At 35.5% G+C, this 21,480-nt stretch overlaps 1 protein-coding gene across 3 annotated transcripts; it reads left to right on the top strand.

Moving 5' to 3' along the window:
- The first annotated feature begins 8,345 nt into the window (after positions 1 to 8,345).
- On the top strand, positions 8,346 to 13,212 carry LOC131042836 (NAD(P)H dehydrogenase (quinone) FQR1). 3 transcript variants are annotated; one of them, XM_057976158.2, is made up of 4 exons: positions 8,346 to 8,676; positions 8,762 to 8,855; positions 10,616 to 10,878; positions 12,753 to 13,212. In XM_057976158.2, the coding sequence occupies exons 1-4, from the start codon at positions 8,654 to 8,656 to the stop codon at positions 12,982 to 12,984; spliced, it is 612 nt and encodes a 203-aa protein (XP_057832141.1). In that variant the 5' UTR covers positions 8,346 to 8,653; the 3' UTR covers positions 12,985 to 13,212. The 3 variants fall into 3 exon arrangements, with proteins under 3 accessions (XP_057832141.1, XP_057832140.1, XP_057832142.1); XM_057976157.2 differs by having other exon boundaries at positions 8,357 to 8,676; positions 8,759 to 8,855; XM_057976159.2 differs by lacking the exons at positions 8,346 to 8,676; positions 8,762 to 8,855 and adding an exon at positions 8,943 to 10,208.
- Positions 13,213 to 21,480: the final 8,268 nt, after the last annotated feature.

The following is a 21,480-nucleotide window of genomic DNA, read 5'->3' as shown; positions in this document are numbered from 1 at the left end:
TCTCTAGAGTCTTTCTCTCCCCTCTCCACTATATCCTTCAACTGGTCCATCTCAATTCTCAAGGCCTGATTCTTAGCCTTGACTTCTTTGCTCTCTGACATCTGCTTCTTCACCAAGACATTCAATTCTTCATTGGTCATTCTTGAAGGTGCCTCATGGAATCCTTCTTCTTCTGACATTTTGTATTCTCCTTCTCTTCCAAAGGACACTCCTAGGCTCTGATACCACTTGATGCAGAGGCCTACCCAAACTCCTAATAACAATACCAAATAAGGCTATGCTAGTGACCCGTCAACTAATCACAAGGGTCTTGCAAGGAAGGACTCTACACCTTGGATGAAACTACTCACACACTAACTAGTCATGGGCCTACTCAAGATGAGTAAAAGGCTTAAACTCTTCAAAAGTACCTTACCGGTGATCCCTACTCCTTGGAATTTTGTATTTGGTCCACACATAACATCTAAGACCTCTTTCAAGAACTAGTTTTGATCTTGGGCATCAAATCCTTATACCTCCTTTGTAAACCTACCCCTTCAACTAGTAGCCCTTTTATAGCGGTGTTTTCGCTTTAACTCAAAAATATTCCACACACCCATACAAAAAAATTATCATTTCAAACACCCTTTTGGTAGTTATACTAGTACCCAAAATTTTTTGGTCAGCTCTGCTAATATAAGGTTTGTTCCCTTTAGAGGCTAAGAGACCTAATAGGGGCAATTAGCCCTATTTTCCAAAGCAACTACCTTTACCGGTAGACAAAATGAAAAATAAAATTAATAGGAATGTGGGGGGTAGTAAGAAACTTCTAATTCCAGGGTTGTACACCTATAATCCATCGCTAAGACAAATTATGATGATTGTCCTAAAACTTGTCCTAGGTAGTCACATAGAGATGCCTACCTAAATCTGTTCATTTCTCCACACAACAAGGTCTCCCCTACAAAAAAAACATAAAAAAAACTAAAATACAAAGTCTTATCCTACATCCCTCCAAAGGAAGAGTCTTCTAATGGACTGGAGTGCAAGATAAAGCCATTTGGTTCAAAACCCTCTCCAAACCCTCACTTTTTGGGTCACAGTCAGTAAAATGGAGGGTTCTCTCTACTCCGGAATGATTAATACCTCAAACCAGAAGAAATATAATTCATCTCCCTATCTACTCCATGGATGGTGGGGTTCAAATCAATCTATACAATCACGTACAACACCTGCAAACTCAGAATTTTTGAGAAAACTGAAGTATTTTGAGTATTATTGCTTCATAAACTCCAAATCCAAAATTAGAAACCTTGGGAATCATGCCCACAAGGCTTATACAACTCTCTAATGGTTTCCCACCTAACTTGGATTAGGTTGGAGCCATTGAAAGGCTTCCCCAACTGATTTACAAAAAAGTTGCACTTTTGCACTCAAAAGTTGCATTTTTGCAATTTTGCTCACAAAGTTGTCATACTTCCTAAGGTTTGGATCCACACACATGGACTAGACAAACACACACAAAAAATTTCTAGAACCTATTAAACATAAATCTAAACCATCTACTACCCCTTTTTACCACATTGTCCCAATTGGCTTCTCAAATTGCCTAATTGGTGACATGGGATTACATGGTGGGGTTTATTTGCATACATGAAACACAAGACACACTAGCACATCCTAATGATCCTATTCTTCATCCTCAGGTTCATGAATACCTTGTTGATGGGGTGCTCCTGCACCAAATAACATGATCATTCTCTTCAGGTTCAGCTTCTTCATTATCATCTTCTTCTGAATTCATTTGTTTCGGTTGAACAAGTACATCAAGATTTGCTTTACTAGTTTCTGATTTAATAGTTTTAGGTTCCAAAAGAAAAATGTGAGCATCTTCATCATTTTTCTCTAAACTGGTTCTATCTAAGACTTCAGTACATTCATCTACATGAACATCAACACTCTCAACAATTCTCTGTGTCTGGTTGTTGAAGCATTTATAGGCCTTACTCTTGGTGGAATAGCCAAGAAATATGCCTTCATCACTCTTAGCTTCAAACTTTCTTATGTAATCACCTCTTTTAATAAAACACTTGCTACCAAATATCTTAAAATAGCTAACATCGGGTGATCTTTCATACCAATATTCATAAGGTGTCTTGTCCTTACCTCTTTTCACTAGAACTCGGTTCATTGTGTGGACCGTTGTACTTACAGCTTCTCTCCAAAATGTTTTCGCCACATTTTCTTATATCAACATTGTCCTATCAACTTCAACCACTACCCGGTTGTTTCTCTTTGCTATACCATTTTGTTGTGTCATCCTTGGTGTAGAAATTTGTCATTTGATACCATTCTCATCATAGTACTTAGTGAATTCCTCAGAAGTAAATTCACCGCCTTGATCTGTTCTCAAACATTTAATCTTTTTTCCACTCTATTTCTCAGCCAAGGCTCTGAATGCCTTGAAATTACCAAAAGCTTCATTCATATCCTTAAAAAATGTGACCAACATCATCCTTGAACAATCATCAATGAAGATCATGAAATATCTATCACCTTGAATGCTTCTTGTTCTTATTGGTCCACATAGATTTGTATGAACCAAATCTAACAAGTGCTCTATTGAGAAGGACTTTCTCTAGAAAGTTGAAGAAGTCATCTTTCCTAGCTGACATTCTTTACAAAGAGAATTAACCGGTTTATCTCGCTGAGGCAGACCTCTTACTGTCTTGGACTTGCTCACTTTAACAATGTTATCAAAGTTTATATGACAAAATCTCCTATGCCAAAGCCAACTATCGTCTATCTTTGTAATCAAACAGTTGCTAACTTTAGGATTAAGATGAAATAGATTACCTCTGGTTTGTTTACCAGTTACAATCAATTCACCTTTGTTGTCAAAGATTTTGCACATACCATTTCTAAAATCCAGTGGGTATCCTTTGTCATTAAGTTGTGCCACACTCAGAAGATTGTGCTTTAGGCCTACAACCCAATAGACATCATCAGCACTGCTCTTCCCATTAAGAGAAATAACTCCCTTACCTTTAACCGTATAGGGTGAGTCATTGCCAAATCTGACAACACCACCATCAAATTCCTTCAAGGAAAGAAATTTGCTCCGATCACCGGTCATGTGATGTGAACAACCACTATCAATGATCCAATCATCAAAATTATTCATCCTAGACACTAATGCTTTCTGATCTAATATCTCTTCCTTAATAGCTACAAACACAATATCCTCAATAGTATCATCATCGGATTCTTCATCAGTAATACCATTGTCAATAGCAATAAGACAATCTCTCTTACCTTTACCCTTATATTTCTTGAATTTGTCCCTCTCGTATTCATTTTCACCATTAGGACAATTAGCTGCTATATGACCAATCTTGTTGCATGCAAAACATTTTAAAGGTAGTTTACCTCTATATTTACCAGTGCCTCTAGGTAGTCGTTTTGCCAACAATGCTTCAAGTTCCATTAAGTTGTATTCATCATCAACATCTCTGCTGGGTCTAGATTCATAACCATGATAAGTATCTCTACTTTTTCTCACATATGGGTTAGAGACAGAAGCTCTGAATGGAAATTCTAATTTATGTACACTACTATCATAACCATTTAATTCAAAAGTAGTAAGTTTGCCAATGATAGAGTCAAGAGTTACCTTAGTTTTGTCAATGGACTTTAGCTTCTGAATAGCTGCAACTCGGATAGCATAGACCGGTAGTAGGGTTATCAGTACCTTACTGATTACTGTGTCATCTTCCACTTTTCCTCCTGCACTCTTTATTTCACCAACTATCTCTTTTATCCTTTGACCATACTGCTGGATATTCTCACCTTCAGACATTCTCATGTCATCAAAATTTCCTCTTAGGCTCTCCTCTTTAGCAATCTTAACATGTTCATCACTGCTATAAATATCTTCAAGTTTTTTCCATACTTCATATGCAGTTTCAAGACCATGAACATCTACATATTCAGCATCAAACAGGGAACTGATAATAGCCTCCAATGCTTGATGATTCTCTTGTTGTTCTTTCTTTTCATCATTAGTTAGGGTTCCAGTAGGTGTAACATACAAAGTTTCTAGATGATCCCAATACTGACTTCCCAGACTCTTAATGTAAATCTTCATTCTGTCACTCCACGTCCTATAGTTATATTTTTTGAACTTCGGACATTGTTTCTTCATCATGATCTACAAGATCTTTTCCTCAAGCTATTAGGCTTTTAGGTTAAACAGGACCTGAGATGCTCTGATACCAATTGATGGTATGATGAAAGGATAAGTATCTGGTAGATTAGTGAGGGGGGGGAGTGAATCAGTAAACTGAAAAACTGATACAAACTTCCTAATCTCAAATTCAAACTTACGAAGTAAACTTTTAAAGTCAAGATCAATACTCAACATCAACCAATATCAACTAACTCCAACCGGTTTGACTGTTATGACAACTTAATAGTAAACAACTTCAATCTTGTAAACATCAAAATGCTTAATCATATATCAACATATTCATCTCTCAATGCTTCCAGTTATCATGTCTTATCATAAGTTAATCAAATCAACAAATAAGATCATAACCACAAAAACATTTACCACTTGACACAAATGTTTATATGTGGAAAACCCAAATAGGTAAAAACCACGGTGAGATGAGACTCACAAGGATAGCTATATGAACTCTTCTAAAGTTCGCCCTGTTAGGAGCCTAGCCTGTTAAAGCTTTTACAATAAGTCATGTTAAGAACTAATTCCGGTTAGGGATCACCCGATTAGGGGATTTACAAATATGCCTTGATGAAAAGAAAAATACCTTGCTAGGAGTAACCTCAGTAGAGGATTTGAGAATCCAAACTAATGGATCACCTTGTGAAAGGATTTAAGAAGTAACCAAGCTTGTTAGAGCTTACCCGGTTAGGGGATTTCAATTTTTGTTGTAATTGTTAGAAAACAATAGGTTTTCTTGATATGTCTGAATAGCACTACATTTGCTTGATCAGATCCTTCTTAAGCTTCAATTTGCCTTTACTCAAACCGCAGATCCATTCTCCGATTAGGCAACCACACACTCAACTAATTTCTACCAATGCTTTGCCAACAACATTACAATCAACTTCATCGACCTTAAATACAAATCAACTAGGTCGGTAACACATCAAAAACCTAATTCTCTCATAGTGATTACAAACAAATCAGTACAATCTTGACCATTAGAAATCATAACAATCTCTTCACATTAATCAAGAAAATTCCAACCGCTCCATGATCATCACTTCATCGGACTTTGTAACTCATCACGCGTTATGCATTTAATGCAATCCACTTTGCTCATTTCCAAGATAATCAAACAAACAAACAAATACACCAAACCAATCTAAACTTATCCTCATACAATGATCACACGTGTCACTATCATTATTGCTGATCATTAGATCTTAAACCAACAAACTTGATCGGTTAGAGTTTTACTGAAAAAACAACTGGTAGGGTTTACCAATTACATTGCATAGAAAAGGTTTTACCCTTATACACCAGTTTACTAGTTCAACTCACAAACTAACATTCCAATTTACAACATCTTCCTCAAAGCTCTTCCTACCATTACCGGTTACAAGCCAATATTAATAATAACAACAATATCAGCAATATCATAAATACCATTATCGGTTCAATTGACATCAATGACAACATAACATATCATTAATGCAATCTTCATGAAAATGCCAACATAGCCCTTTGAATTATCTTTCCAATGATATGCGGAAGTCAAAAAATTAATGTCGTACACGAGCAAGTTATGGTAAAAAACCAACTACTTGTCAAAATGGGCTTGGAGGCTTAAAAGGATTTCCCAAAATAGAGACTTCCTAAAAATAGCAACTTCCTAAAAATAAAGTGTTGGTGTAAGTTATGTCTCATAATTACACTTTACTTAAGTTGATTTGGGATAATGCATTTCATTATAGTTTGCATATGAGACACTTAGGGAAGTGTGCACATAGGGATGATGTATGTAGGAGAAATTCCACTTTTTGTGGTTTTATCTTGTTGTTACATTCCAGCTTCGGTGAGTGATCCACCTCTTGTGGGATATTTTATTATTTCTCCTACCTACTCCTACCTACCCTCACCTACCTTTGCATCTCATTGAGCCACATGTCATGATAGTGTGCTCTCATGTCTTGCCTTTATAAGCAAGCTCATTTACATTGTAATCAACAATTCAATTCAATCAATCAACTCAATTAGTTGGGTATTTTGCATCTTGATAGGAATACAGTTTATTCTTGTCACATTTAATCTCTCTTGTTTATATGTTTTTCATCAGACTCTAGATCTTGGCAAATCCTCACATAAGGTTTTCAAGAAAATTAACTTTCCAAAACAAAAAGAAGCTTTTGAAAATAGAAAGTTTCCAAATATAAAAAACTTACTAAAAAATAAACTATTTTTTTACGTCCGTTTTTCTCCAAAAGTTGATAAAAAACCCTTTCAAACCCACACAAGAAGGCAAATTTGGTGACTTTAAAATGCTTTTGAGAAAATAAACCCTCAAAGCTTGAGAAGGGGTTTATTGAACCTATGCTTTGATACCATGTTGAAGTAAAGATTGTGCTCTAATACCATGTTGAATTCTGCAACACAAGCTTGCAAGATTAAACAACAAACTAGGACACCACCTACAAATGAGAGTAGCAAGAAACATATGCCATATGCATGAATTATGATTGTACAATGAGGTGCTTATAAAGTAAGCACAAAAATTCCATGAGCTAAAAATAGGAGAACTAAAGTGCTTGCATAAGGAGCTAAAAAAACTCAACTCTAGCTAAACTAGATGCACAACTAAAGCAACTAGAAGCAAGCACTCCTAAGTAAAATTGAGAAAAAAAGAAAAAGAAAAAAAAAACATAACTAGTTGTAAAAAAAACAACTAATAGCTAAAATGCTCTAACAATATAGCCCCCCAACCCTAACCCTTTCACACTTATATGATTCTAACTTGGTATTTCTTCTAAAGAATCTTCTTCTTCATTGATACAACATGCACACCATTTAACCATAATAAAAGGAGAGAGTTTTAGATTGAGGCATTCCACAATCTCTTATAATCCCTTAGATAAAAGTTTGCATTTCTTCTCCAATATTTGGTACAATTATTATAAAATCATATTGTAGTCAAACCCTTCCTACTTTTGAGCTTCCTATATGTCTTGTTTCAATAAGAAAGTTGATGCTAATGTGGAGGGTATACTTGCTTAACTCTATGGAGGGAATCACAATAGGACTCAAAACTTGTTCCATATCAAATACATTGTGGCATCTCAAATACTACTTTGTGTATATTATGGGGTCCCCATGGTATCCCTAATATCCACCAAATATTTCAGTTCCATTTCCTTCACAAGAACCCACATTCGAAGCAACTTATCCTCATTTTAGGGTTTGTAATGTCTATGGATATGTATTCTATTAAATTCCTTGATATCATAATTGCACTCACCACCATAGTGTCATATTTGATGCCTTTAATATCACATAAAATAATTACATCTTTCTCTCTCCTTGATCTTCCCCGTTGTGCATTGTCATTCCTCCACTAATCACCTTAATAAGAAAACAAGCTTAGAGGGGACAAACTAACAAATGACACTTGCCAAATGCTATCATAATATAATCTCAACATTAGACCTTATCATTAAGTTGCAAACCCTTATTCTACACTCTTAAAGTGGTTAACATTGGACAAGTGAAGCCCTTGTATGCTAAATTAATATCATGCATATTATGTATTTGAAAAAATGAGATATTATTCAATTGTTCACAAAGGAAAATATTTGTTTAATGTAGACAAAAAAAGTATATTGTGTATTTGAATAAATAAGATATTCTTTGATTGTTCACAAACAAAAATATTTGTTTAATATAGAAAAAAATTGATAACATCAAAGAAAAATGATTAACTCATAAAAATAATGTTGTACGCCCAATTAACTTTTTACATGCTACCTATTCTACTAGCACAAGTATATATATCTTAAACATGTTTATCCAAAAGATGTTGAGTATGAGCCTCAAAACACTTATCTGTGATAAATAGCAATTTCAATATATATTTTTAAAATAATCGTTTTTCAAGATAATTTAAATAAATATATTTAAGATACTATAATGATTAATTATAGATTATCACTATTTAAATAAAACAAAAGAGAAGACTATAGTTAACCTTAGACGTGATAAATAAAAAACAAAACAATGGACCACCTTGGAGTTAGCCACACGTTTGGACAATGCACAACCACCCCAGGTTTGGTAAATACCATTCGCCGCATACAGCTGGTACATAGTTTTGTGACAGAACAAGATCAAGGAAAAAAAAACAATCACAACATGACAGAAAAATTGGAAAAAAAACAGTCACAATCAAAGCCCAAAGGATGAGATAAGTTTTAATCCTCAATCATTTCAGTTGTGGAAATCCAATTTTACTCAATCCTCTTGATTGGACGTAACAGGAAACTCGCGGCAATGATTTTTGAACACAACGAATAGTGCCCAATTAGAAATATTCCAATATTAAAGAATTTCCACCTAGGAAATCTGCTGGTTTTTTCATTCTATCTGAAGACTGGGTGGTAATCAGAATAGGAGATAATGGCTGCAAAGCTTTACATTGTGTAAGTATACCAGTTTTTTTTGGGGGGGTTATTGGGTTCTGGTTTGTTTGGTCTGTTATGTGAATTGGGTTCCCTTTGTAAGCAGGTACTATTCCCTATATGGGCATGTAGAAACAATGGCAGAAGAGATTTTCAGAGGTGCCAATTCATTGGAAGGTGTGGAGGCCTCCCTTTGGCAGGTCAGTTATAGAGAGAGTGTGCATATTTGTGTCTGAATGTGAGGTTTTATTGGTTATAATTTATCTCTTCTGGGCAACTCCATAGAATTTTAAGATCTCCTGGCATCAGTGATTGCTTTAGGCTCTTGGTTTGTATTCAAATGGGCTACATGGGTTTTTTAAGATATGTTTTTAAATTTTAATTTTAATTTTTAAAGGTTAATTACATCAACCTTGTCTTAATATGGCCTATATCATTGCTGCCATTTTAACAAGCAAATCATGGCCGTCATGGCAATTGCTCTGCCCTTTAATTGTGCTCTTCCTTTAGTTTGTTAATGTGGAGAAGATATTTATGGCCTTTAAGAGATGCAAGTCTAGATGGAGATAGTATTTATCGATCTATTCAAAGTTCATTTATGTGATTTGAGGAATAGACAAATGAGATTTTAAAGTTGATTGGTGTACTAGATTTGGTACACTATACTGTATAAGATCCCTTGTCAAGGCCAATTCAATTGGAAAAATATATGGGATTTGGGACCTAGCTTCTGATCTTTGGTTGTGGCCTTTGAATGGCCATGAATCCTCTTTGTAGGGTCTTTTTTTCTTTCATTTTGATTCTCATTTCAATCACAAACTTAAGGTTAACCACTAGTGATTGCTTATTTGTAGGTCATTAAGATTCCACTGTATAGAATCTCTGTTATTTGCTTGCCTAACTTACCAATTTTTTTTAGTTACTGGTGGTAGTAGTTGTTTATTTTCCCATAAGTTTTACCTCCGTGTATTGTAAATGTTCATTGCCCATGGGCTTAGAAGCCTCATCCATGGCCTGTATAGTTATGTGCTGTCTTCTTATAGAGAGAACGTCAGGTGGGGTTCGCCATCATCATGGCAAACATACTGTTAGCAAGTTTTGTTTTAGTCAGGGGTAGCTGTGGAGATGTGTGTTGCCCTTGTCTTTGTGATATTTTCCAGCTAATCAATATGCCTGTACTCTTGGTAACCCTATTTCATTCAAGTGGGTGACCAATAGATAAGATAAACTTTCTTGCCTGGTAGGTAGAGATGAGGCGATTGGTCTTTTACTTTTTGCGGGGGTCACATGTAATCCATGGGTCATTGTAATTGTTGTTGGCCCCGGGCAACTGCTGTGTATCCTTTCCTGGAGTGTTTCTGTAAGGTCAGCCCAAACTTGGTCTTCTTAATAAACATGGTTTTCAGCCACTAGCTGCACCCGTCCGAAATCAAAATTGTTCTGCTTTACCTCTAGACCATGGACCGCTGGTCTCTAATGGTACTTTGAAATGAATGTATTCTACTATTTTATATTTTGGAGTATATGCTATTGCAGCTAGTGCACCCTAGGAGGCAAGTTCTGTTCATCTTTGATCTGGTTTCTGTTTTATGGTTGTATAGCCTGTTTTTGCTAGGATGTTTGGGACTTTGGAGTATAGATAATAGGACTTGATTCAACGAGCAGGAGGCAAAAGCCTTTGTATGCAAAAAAAAATTAAGTCTCATCATGCTAAAATTTAGGAGTTGGACCATTGGGAGGGCTACATCCTGACCAATATGAATATCCGGTGAATAAATTACATCTAAATCCTTTTTATTTCAGGGGTGCTCTTTACCATTTTTTGGAATGAACCCTTAACATAACGTGAATTCAGAGTTTTCTAATTGAAACAGAAAGTAAAAGGGGTCATAATCATGTATGTTGGAGTAGGTAGGCCCAATAAGGAATGTTTTTATAATGTAATGTCTCAGGATTGCAGGTTCCAGAAACCCTTCCGGACAGGGTGATAGAAAAGATGAAAGCCCCGTCAAAGAAGGAAGTTCCCATTATTACCCCTGAAAAGTTGGCGGAAGCAGACGGCTTCATATTTGGATTTCCTTCACGTTTTGGAATGATGGCAGCACAATTTAAAGCATTCTTCGATTCTACAGATGAGCTCTGGAAGTCTCAGAAATTAGCTGGTAAACCTGCTGGCATCTTTTGGAGTACAGGATTTCATGGTGGTGGCCAGGAAAATACTGCGTGAGTTGAATATCTTATATATTTTAAGCTATTTCTGTGGTTATTTGAATCTTTTAACTTTTCGTTGTTTACAAGCATCACTATATTTTTGGGTATATTTATCTTTATGGCAGATAAAAACATGATAGCTTACATCTCATTGTTGCTTAATATTCAGCTACCAACAGTTTTTTAATTTTTTTCTGTCTGACAGGGTACATGTAGAATTTACATTGTGCTGTTTTTTAAAGAGTAAGCAGCAGTACAGAGCATTATATTTGATTTTAGTTTTCTTTTGAAGTACGTTTTCTCATTTCTGTGCATGCACTCTTCTGAAATATCTCAGAATTTTTTTTAAAGGGGTTAAATGCTTTTGATTTGGAATTATGAATCGGTGAGGTCAAAATCGAGGGAACTAATTCTTGATAGAAACATTCAACAACATCTTGGAGTTTGAATATTGATGAGAAGAACAACAACACCATAATTTTCTTTAAAATATTATATAGCAAATTAGTCTTTAAATAAGGGCAATGCAAAACCACAGTTAACATGAAATACAGGTTAAATCTTGAAACATGGTCATTTTTTCTTATATATTTTTTCTTATCTGTGTGTTGCAAGGTTTGGTAATAAAGGAACGAAATTATGCATTTCAGAATCCATTCTAGATCACATATACATTTTAATTTTACCTTTTGAGGATATCTTGATTGCCTCTTTCATATAGTCTTTGCAGTTGTACGTTTCAGAGGCAACATGTCAGGATCAGCATTTAATTACCATATTAGGTTTTTTTTAGTTACAATTTCCAGGTAATGGTTTTAACTTTTTGACGATGTCTTAAGAAGATTGATAAACACAAATTTTGATTTTATTATCATATTCCAAATACATAACTGGTGCTACAAAAGCCAAAAGATTAAATATAATAAATTAGAACATGATGTGATGATTTCATATTACAAATTCGGAATCCAAGGGCAAACAAATTCCACTTAAAGGCATATTGGGGTTTAAATCTTCATATCTCCAATTTGTATTTATTTGCCCTTCAGAATTCTGTCTTTGCTGAAAATTGGTTGATACTCCACACCCTTGCATTGTATTTCACAACAATCCAATGATGATATTTGACGAGTCCTGTTCAAGGAGAATACTTTATGAAACCTAGTAAGCAACACCACAACGGAAAGATCATCTGGAAATTTAGGGCAAAAAAGGAATTCAAGATGGATTCATGAATATTAGAAGTCAGAAGAGAGAAAATAAAAAATTTTGTGGTTCTCTCACACGGTATACATTTTATTATGATTTACTTATGTGGCTCCAAAATCAAACATGTAATCAGTTCCTTCGCGGACTAAACTGTGTTCACTTTTAATATATAAAAATTATAGAGACAAAGATCTCATCAAATCAAAAGTATCTAGCTGAGATGATTGCAAGAAATATTTTAATGCAATTTTATTGAGAGCATTCTTCAGGAATGATCTACTTGGGGCTAGAGTATCATAGATTAAACTGGTGGTAATGAAATCTATGTGACAAATGTGATGCAATATAATATTTTTTATTTTGTATCAAAATTACTCTTTTTTGCTTTTATAGGTGACATCTATGATGAACTACGTAGGATACGTTGCTGCAGAAATTAGTCATTTTCTTTTTCTGCTGTTTTCCCAAAGGGATGCGAGTTATGGCAATAGTAAAAATCACAGAGGACATTTTCATAAGGGCTGATAATAACTCTTAACTGAAATTTTTGCTTTGTTTCCTATTAAAATATGACAGTGCAAAACTATCAATATATAGAATTTCTTTGATATCTTGATTTATATGAAAAATATTGATGCTATACAAAAATGTCTCTTCTTTACTTGTAATGGTGACAGTTTGACAGCCATTACACAGTTGGCTCATCATGGTATCATTTTTGTTCCTCTGGGGTACACTTATGGAGCTGACATGTTTGAAATAAATGAAGTGAAAGGTGGTTCTACCTATGGTGCTGGAACTTATGCAGGAGATGGTTCGCGTCAACCAACTAAACTGGAGTTAGATCAAGCATTCTACCAAGGGAAATATGTTGCCAGCATTACTAAGAAATTAAAATTGGCTACATAGTTTTACTGTATCAGTGTATTGTAACAATCTCTAAATTTCATATAATCTTTACTCATGTTATGCACATGTTCACAGATGGATAACTTAATGATCTATAAATAAATTTCATCTGATTTGGCTACAAATTGTTGAGCCAAATACAGGACTTGGTTTCAGAAATTAAAAAGTCACGATGATGAAAGTGTAAAGGGGCAAATCTAATAACAAATTGGCACTAATTTTCATGAATGTTTTGCCACAACTGTAAAGGAATTTATGTTCAAGCTTTAATAAGCTGTATTTATATCCTTTAAATGACACTATCATAAGGTTATTTGTGATTGGTACTTTAGAGTGTCTTAATACACCGAAGGGTAGGATATATGAAAGATACAAGACTTGAAATTTGAGTTTAGCTTAGATGGTTTAGTGTTTTAAATTTTTTAGCAGCTTCAATGGTTCACCACAGCTTTGCAATCTGGAGAAAATTTTCAGTATCATGGTAGATGGTTCTTAGTCTGAGAAATTTTTCAATATCATGATAGATAGATAATTCATAGTCCTTTAACTTTTTATGCTGTGTGATTTGTCAGAAATACACCGATTGATATCAATTCATTTAGGAGAAATTCTACTTATATGTTAGCATTCTCAATCAACGCCTAGACCAGAAATAATAGCCATTTGATAGTTGCCTCTAGGATGTCAATAACTATGGCTACTCAGTGAGGCCCATAATGACCTGCAGGTATCAGGACCAGGTGAGGCCTTAACAAAAAAATTGCTCAGTCTTCCAAAGGAATCAATTCTTCTAAGACTACCCTCGTAAGCACTCATAATTACAGCCATAGATTTCCATGAATCTATACCCTTGAACACCATCAAACTAATTTTGGTAGATCAAAAATCCATTGTGGCAGAATTGTTCTTCCATAGGAATTATTGATTCTGATAACATCCTGAAGCTGGAGTGGCATAGGACTGGGTTTTCTGTACTGTCCTCCGTTCCACATTAATGGAATGTGGGGTACACTTCTCTAATCAGTATCATTGAGTGGGTGAATTGGCACCATTGGAGTATCAAATAGATAGGATTGTAGATTCTTTCAGTTAGGTTAAGTTAACGAATGGATTAAGATGGATGAGTTGATCTCACGCCTCTCAATTAATTGTTTGGGACTGCCATCGACTGAGGAAGGGGCTTGTCCGTGAATTATCTAGGATTGTCGTTGATTGAGGAATGGACTTGTCAGTTAACTATTTGGAATTGCCTATGATTAAGGAATGCACGGAATATGGGAATCATTGAGGAGAAAAGAGAAAGCACTTGTGAATAATAAAAATGAAAATCAATTTCATTCTCAAGAATGTGATGTTTACAGCAACTTGCGGCATTTGGAGACAAAAACCTTCAAGTGTGGCAATCAAACTATCTTGGACATAGAAACCTTCAAGTGTGACAATCAAACCATCTTGGAGATAGAAACCTTCAAGGAGTTGATCGAATTACAGAATGTCATTAGGATCTGTAGAGGTGTTCAAATTAGCATGTTAGGTGTGCCCAGTAAGTTGTATCAGACTGGTAAATTTCAATTTGTAGATGCGAGTTTGAATAAATTATAAAATAAAAATGTTTATTGCTGAAGTATTTGGGGTCTGTTATTATGTATTCATTTATGTGAGGTTTTTGCAATGGTGTTACAGCTAAGACATGGCCAGCCTAAGAAACGTAGAAGAAAAGATTGTTGTATGTTAGTGAGAGAAACCAAATATCAACTAAGTGAACGAAGGAAATAGAAAATGTCACACAAAGATGAGAATTGGATTTTTTAACATTAAGATTTCCTCGAAACATTAGCTCATCAATTTCATCACTTGAAGCATGTAGATGTGCAGACTAAACCATGCCACCGTGCCTCCAAATAATGGTGCACAAAGGCAATCTTCAACTTTAGTGGTGAACTAGAAGACCCCATTGAAATTAGTCACTAATTCCAAACTACCAAGAGTCGCTTGCAAAATGAAGCCATGTTGCAAGAAGAGGATATGGATGATAAACAAGAGGAAGACGATATGGATGATAAACAAGAGGAAGACTTGGATGCTCTGTCCTGAATATATGAAAAAAATTTGAATTTCAAGTAGACATCTTATTCATGAACTTTTGTATATTTTGTATATTTAACTGAAAAAACATAAATAGGAATGGAAGTAGACCCACCTCCAATTGACCTCACAAATATTTGCAAAGTATATTAGGAAAGCTCATTGTCCCCTCATTTGATGGATACAACAAAAATTTGTCTTGAACTTGAATCTAAAAGTTGAATAGTTACTTCCCATTGAGCCTTACATACAAGGAGGAAGAAATTAAATTTGTGAGCCTTCATCTAGGAGTTGCATGAGTGGTGGTATCACAAGTTAGTCAATCAAGGGTATAACCTTATCAACACCTAGGAAGGATTCTATAGGAAGTTGATCAATAGATTTGAGAGGCAAGACCTAGAGTAGCACTTTAGGGACTTGACATAGCTACAGCACCACGACTCAATGGATGCATACATGGTAGATGTCTAGTGAATTTTTGTGATAGCACTTGATGTGTTAGAGAGGCCTTTGACTTTTCTCTTTATTGAGGGGTTTAGAGAGCTCTCCATAGGCCTAGTGAAGGCCCTTGAACTAGATTCATTATAGGGGACCATCAAAAGGGTGTTGACATTTGAGACCATTGTACCTTGTAAATCCTTCGAAGGGTTTATTAGGAGATGTGAGTATAGAAGCACCACTGTAGTAGTAGAGGATTCTATATAAACCATTTTTTGTAGAGATCTGGAGTTGCAACCTCTCCACCTATGGGTTGCCATGAGATGAGACACTTTTAGGAGTCAACAACTAGGTGACATGACCTACAATGGATGTGGAGGAAGTAGTTATGCTTCAACTCTAAGGATCCTTGGGAGTTGAAACACATGTTCTTGGGAAATGAGCAAGTACATCTAATTGAGTTGTATTCCTACAAATGGCATTTCACAAGCTCCCTATGATTTAACCTAACAATAAGGATGTCATTTGAAGTGCTTATTGGATTGGTTATATTGTTGGTAAGTAAAATAATAATTCCAAAACAACTAGATACAAACATATTGCAAAGGTATAGATTGAGGTTTGAAGTGGAGGGCATCCAACATGCATGTTCAATATTTTTCTCACATCAATTTAGGCAAGAGTGGATAGTTGGTCCATGTGACATAGTATAAGGATTTCAATTTTCAATGTGTGGGTAATGGAGTGTCTGTTTGTATGCAATAATAATTCTTATAGTAAGAGATGCATGTGCTTGTAGATGTTGTGTAAGTTGATATTGAGAGAATATTTGGTAATTTATCTCAAATAATAAATCTAGGCTAATTGTGTGCTTATTAATGACATTCATGTAATTGGGCTTAGATCATTAATGTAAGAGTGATTTATTTCTTACATGTATTAGTGAACCTAAAATTTTCTTACACCAACTAGGGGTTTCCTTCTTTTCTTCATTAGGGTTGTGTTGCATGCATGTTTCATATTTGACTATTGATTCATTTTTATTGCTTTTTGTTAGCCATTGGGTTATTTCTATCTATTTAATCATATTTCAAGTTTTTGAGTATTACTTGTGTGCCAAAGGCTCTTCCACTCATACTCTTCTATGAAGGAGTTCACACTTAAATTCTCACATGGATCAATCCACAAAAAATGATATGTTAATGATTTTCCCCTACATATAATCATTCCTCCCATTGATGAACTAGAAAATATGGATTATGATAATGAGGAACACATGGTTTCACTGGATTTTATACAAAAACTTGCTTCTAGATATCCCTAAATAATCATACACTATTGGTGAACATAATTAATAACATGTTCATTTAACAAATCATTTGAGTTAGAGATCTTACAAGTTGTTGGTGTTAAGGTTTCTCTCTCTAGCTCTTTGATTGGAGAATTTACTAGCCCTTTTACATCCATTATCATGCCTTCCACTACTATTGGCCCATCTCTTGATCCATCTTCTCTTAAATCCTCCAGAATTTTGTTCCTTATCATGGATTATCTCAATATTATATACTCCTCTCACCATTTTTTCTTTTCACATGTTTGTTTTCCACATTTATTGCTACTACTTCACTTTCCACTATGGCTACTAATTATTCCATTCCTTATTCTATTCCCTTTCTCTCCATGTACTCATGTCATTGCATATATTCATTTGTTTCCACACTTCATTTCATTTCTCATGCTACCCTTCTTTTATACCTAATATCCAACCTCCTTTTTATTTTGTATCTTCTACGTACAATTAGCTATTTATTGCCCAAACCTCTTGTGTTAGCATTCCTTTAGCTTGAAAGATGGTAGAAGTTTTCTTAAGATATGGTTGATTTTTTTCTTTTGTACTTATTAATAAATAAATAATATATTTTTAATGAAAGTAGAATTGAAATTAAATAAATTTGATCTATAAAAGTAGGTATAGGCATTGTGTGAATATAATGGAAATGTGAATCAAAATAATAGAAAGAATGCAATACAAGATCCAAACTCGCAATATACAAATCTTGAAATGAGTCTAAGATCTATACTCAAACCAAATGATAAATAGTAATACCAATACAAAGACCTTAGGAGACTTCATTGTTTCTTGAATGCTTTGGTATGTGGGTTGCTCTTCAAAATAACTTAACCACGATTGTGCAATGATATGATAATTGGTCAGCTCCCCTTCAATCAAGTGTCAAGTGTGTTTTTGATTCCTAGCCATCTTTGTGCAAGGATTCTTTTTTTTTCATCCATTTGGGTTCTGGCTCCTGCTATCCTGATATGGAATAACTGGTGGGAGAGAAACAAATGCATTTTTAGTAAGGAAAATAATGACATTAAGGTGATTCTAAACAATATTGAGATTGCTATCTACGAGGCAACCAAAGCTTATACTTCAAAAAGCAAGAATCTTGGTTCTTCTTTCACTTCTTGGGAGAATACATTGCTGACAGAATGGAAGCACTTGAAACTCCCCTTTAAAGGAAGTTTGATAAACAATTCGTGCAAGCTTGTGAATAGAAAGGAAATCCGTTGGAGACCCCTAGATCAAAATTATTTCAAATTGAATTTGGATGGTGCCTTTAAAGGCCAACCCAAGGCTGTTAAGTATTGGTTATATCATTAGAAATCACTTGGGAGATGTTGTTAAAGCCAATTTTGCCATAATCCCTAATGGTTCAAATAATGTATCAAAAGCTTTGGCACTCTTGTATGGCATTAAGCTAGCCATATCTATTAATATCAAGAGTTTAATCATTGAAGGGGACTCAATGAACATAATTTTGGCACTTAGGAATTCTAATGCTTCAAATTGGAAAGTTGATTACATCATCCAAGAGGTTCTTCGACTATTGCCTCATTTTGATTACTCTTTGGGCATCCATTGTTACAGAGAAGCTAATTCTGTAGCAGATCATCTGGCTAATCAGGGGTGTCTTCTGAGTGAAGGGAAAAAATTCTATCTCCCCCCAATATGTATTAGGATTAAGAGCTTTGGTCAAGAGTTAGAAGCGATATCAAAGTTGTTAAAGGGGGCAATTCTATTTTTCACTAACATTGGGTGCTCTTTGTGTAGTCCATTTCTATTTCATGTGTCCTCGTAATCATTGTTCTTTGTTTTGAGGCTTGGCAGCTACCTTTATGAGGTCTACTTTGATATATGTTGGCACATTCTATTTTCACATCAAAGGTACTTCTTGCACGAACTCTTTTGCCTATCATGTGTTATTTCCAGCTCCCTCGCGTATGTGCTTGTGTTTCTTGGCTACGGATTTCGACACTTGGTGCCCCCCCGTACTTCTCTTGTGTGTGTTTCGACAAAGCCTCATTAATTTTTCTAGATTTTTTTTTCTCCCACATCCTTCGCATGTGTGGCTCAAAGTCAAATTTCCCTTTGATTGGGTATCTTGTCATTATGTCAAGCTCGTTTCTTGTTCCCTTTACTCTCCCTTTCTTCCCACCATGGCGAACAGGGTTATTTTGTAGGATAATTTCTTAGTACTTTGGCCGCAGGGGATTGATCAACCTTTATCCATGTCCATGTCTTTTGTTGTCCCTTGTGGCAAGATTGCAAGTGCATTGCGGGTGGTGATGTTAGCAGCAACCAAGAAGGAAGACCAAGAGGGGGGGTGAATCAGTCTTTACCAGAACACCAAACTTAGTCACAAAACACAAATTAGATAAACTGCGGTAAATAAGACAGATAAGCAAATTAACAGCACAACACACAACACCAAAATTTTGACATGGAAAACCCGGTTAAGGGAAAAACCATGGCAGGAACCTACCCACAGTAAGATGATACTCTGCAGTAGTATGTGAAATATTACAATGGGGAATGCACATGCATTTAGGCACACTGCCTAGAGATCACTGCTTAAATATAATGACCCGAAAGGCTACAACCCTCAAGGAAGTCTCACTGACTTACAACAAGATTCAGACTACAATCCGGAATAAATGAACTGAAAGAATAGCATCTCCAAATTCCTGATTACAGTTTTGGCTAAGCACAAATGTCTGCCCTGCAACACCAATCTCACCTCAAACTCAACACTAAAGGATAAATCACTTGTTCACACATAAACCTCTCTCTGATAATGCGAACATAACATCGACACCTAAATTACATGAATATATCTCATATATACAAATCATCAACCTTGACAACAAGGTCGACTAAACCCTCAACGCTCAATTACAAAATTATAACATGATACAAAGTTCAATCACTAGACCAATAAAATGATTTACATCACATAACATGGACTTAAATCAAATTCCCAAATGCTCAACTCTACTGGAAATCACACCAAGATCAACAGCAACATGCTACACCACTAGGAAAACCGCATAACACGAAAAATCATCACTAGTTGATAGAAACCACCAAAAACTTGCACAATGATCAATGCAGATCACCAAAACAAATAGGGCTCGACTAGGAAACACCAACAAGCACATTAGACTCATCAGGAACAGTTGCACCAACACCACTTATCAAATCTTCATCGGTCAACATATGAAAGCTCAAGAACACAACCAATTAGCAATTGTCATGAAGAAAGATAACTTGCGAGGCACCAAATCATGATCCAACTAAATGAAGATACACAAGACCTTCACAAGCAATATCCCAAAGTCTCAGCACAAGATTGGATCACACCAGAATATACCGGAGGAAATACCAAACTCTGCAAAACAGAGATCATCAAAACAACACTACAAACTGAATCATAAGATCTTTCCAATGCAATCACCAGAGAAAATCACAGGAATATGTTGACATCAATGACAACAACATATCCTAGCAGTAGCAATGACCAACGATATCCAATAGGATATTGGTGAAGACTGGCTTTGGATGAATCAATTTGCTCCCCCATCCTTGGTTGTTTCAAGATTTGCATCTGTGCTCATAGATTTGTCCTAGTCGATGGATTTCACCAAATTCATCATTGGTTCTTTTGTTCATCCAACATTATACACCCAGGAGGAAGTAAATTTGCAACTAGCAAATTATAACATCTTTGTTGGTGACCAGTGATTGGGTGGATTCCTCAACAAATTTATTGTACTTGAAGACTTTGTTCCTAGGTTGATCTTTCTCTCCTTCATAAATGGTTTAAATTATGAATCTCCTGCACCATTCTATTCTTGGATGCACCAGTATGGTGCTTATATTGGAGAGCCCTTGATTTATCTGGCAACCTCTAAATTTGGTGCGTTGTGGGAGCTTTTCAGTCATGCCCTGGTTGACCCAAATGGGTTCCCCACCTCATTTTCTCTTCCTGCAAACGTAGCCTCTTCAAATGAATCTGTTATGGCTTGGTAACACTCCTGGGTGATGTTTGGTTTTGTCTCATCGTTTTTTGGATATTTTGCATCGGATTGGCAGTTTTTGTTGCTCTTCTTTTTTGTTATCCTTCACATGATGGAAGTGGGTTGCCCAGCCTTCCTGTCGATGGTTTTGCAGTTAGATAATTCATTCATGCCAGGAATTATTCACGTCCGGACATGCTCTTAGTGACATGGCTGCCTCAAGTCTACCTCTACAATCTTTCTTCATCATTTTCAGTCAGGTTAAAATTTTCATGACTTCCTATGCTTGCAAGTGCTTCCTTATGCTTGCAAATGCTTCCTCATGTCTCAGGCTATTTTTTGATGTCTTCGAGTGTTAAGTGCATAACTGTATTTTTTCTGATTTACCCATGGGTTTAGTTTTGTCATTTGTTGGATGGGTTTTTGGCTTCGGGGAAACTTTAATAGTTTCTTTAGTTTGGTTCCTTAAGTGGGACTTGGTAATCATGTTTTTGAGGGTGTCTTCTTGAAGCAGTCACAGGTTAGGAGGGACTTCAAAGAGATCAATCTGGACCAGTCAACAAGAGTAAACACAATGGAAACACAAAGATATGATGGAGACAATGCAAAACA

The sequence above is a fragment of the Cryptomeria japonica genome, chromosome 9, assembly GCF_030272615.1.
Source record: "Cryptomeria japonica chromosome 9, Sugi_1.0, whole genome shotgun sequence".
Lineage (NCBI taxonomy): Eukaryota > Viridiplantae > Streptophyta > Pinopsida > Cupressales > Cupressaceae > Cryptomeria > Cryptomeria japonica.
The sequence above is the reverse complement of the archived record's forward strand: the minus strand, read 5'-3'. Positions and strand labels throughout refer to the sequence as shown.

Excerpts from the sequence above, each read along its gene's own strand:
- LOC131042836 (XM_057976157.2), top strand. The coding sequence starts at position 8,654 with ATGGCTGCAAAGCTTTACATTGT. Across the intron at positions 8,856-10,615 it reads TGGAGGCCTCCCTTTGGCAG|GTTCCAGAAACCCTTCCGGA; the intron begins GTCAGTTATAGA and ends TCAGGATTGCAG. Across the intron at positions 10,879-12,752 it reads GGTGGCCAGGAAAATACTGC|TTTGACAGCCATTACACAGT; the intron begins GTGAGTTGAATA and ends TAATGGTGACAG.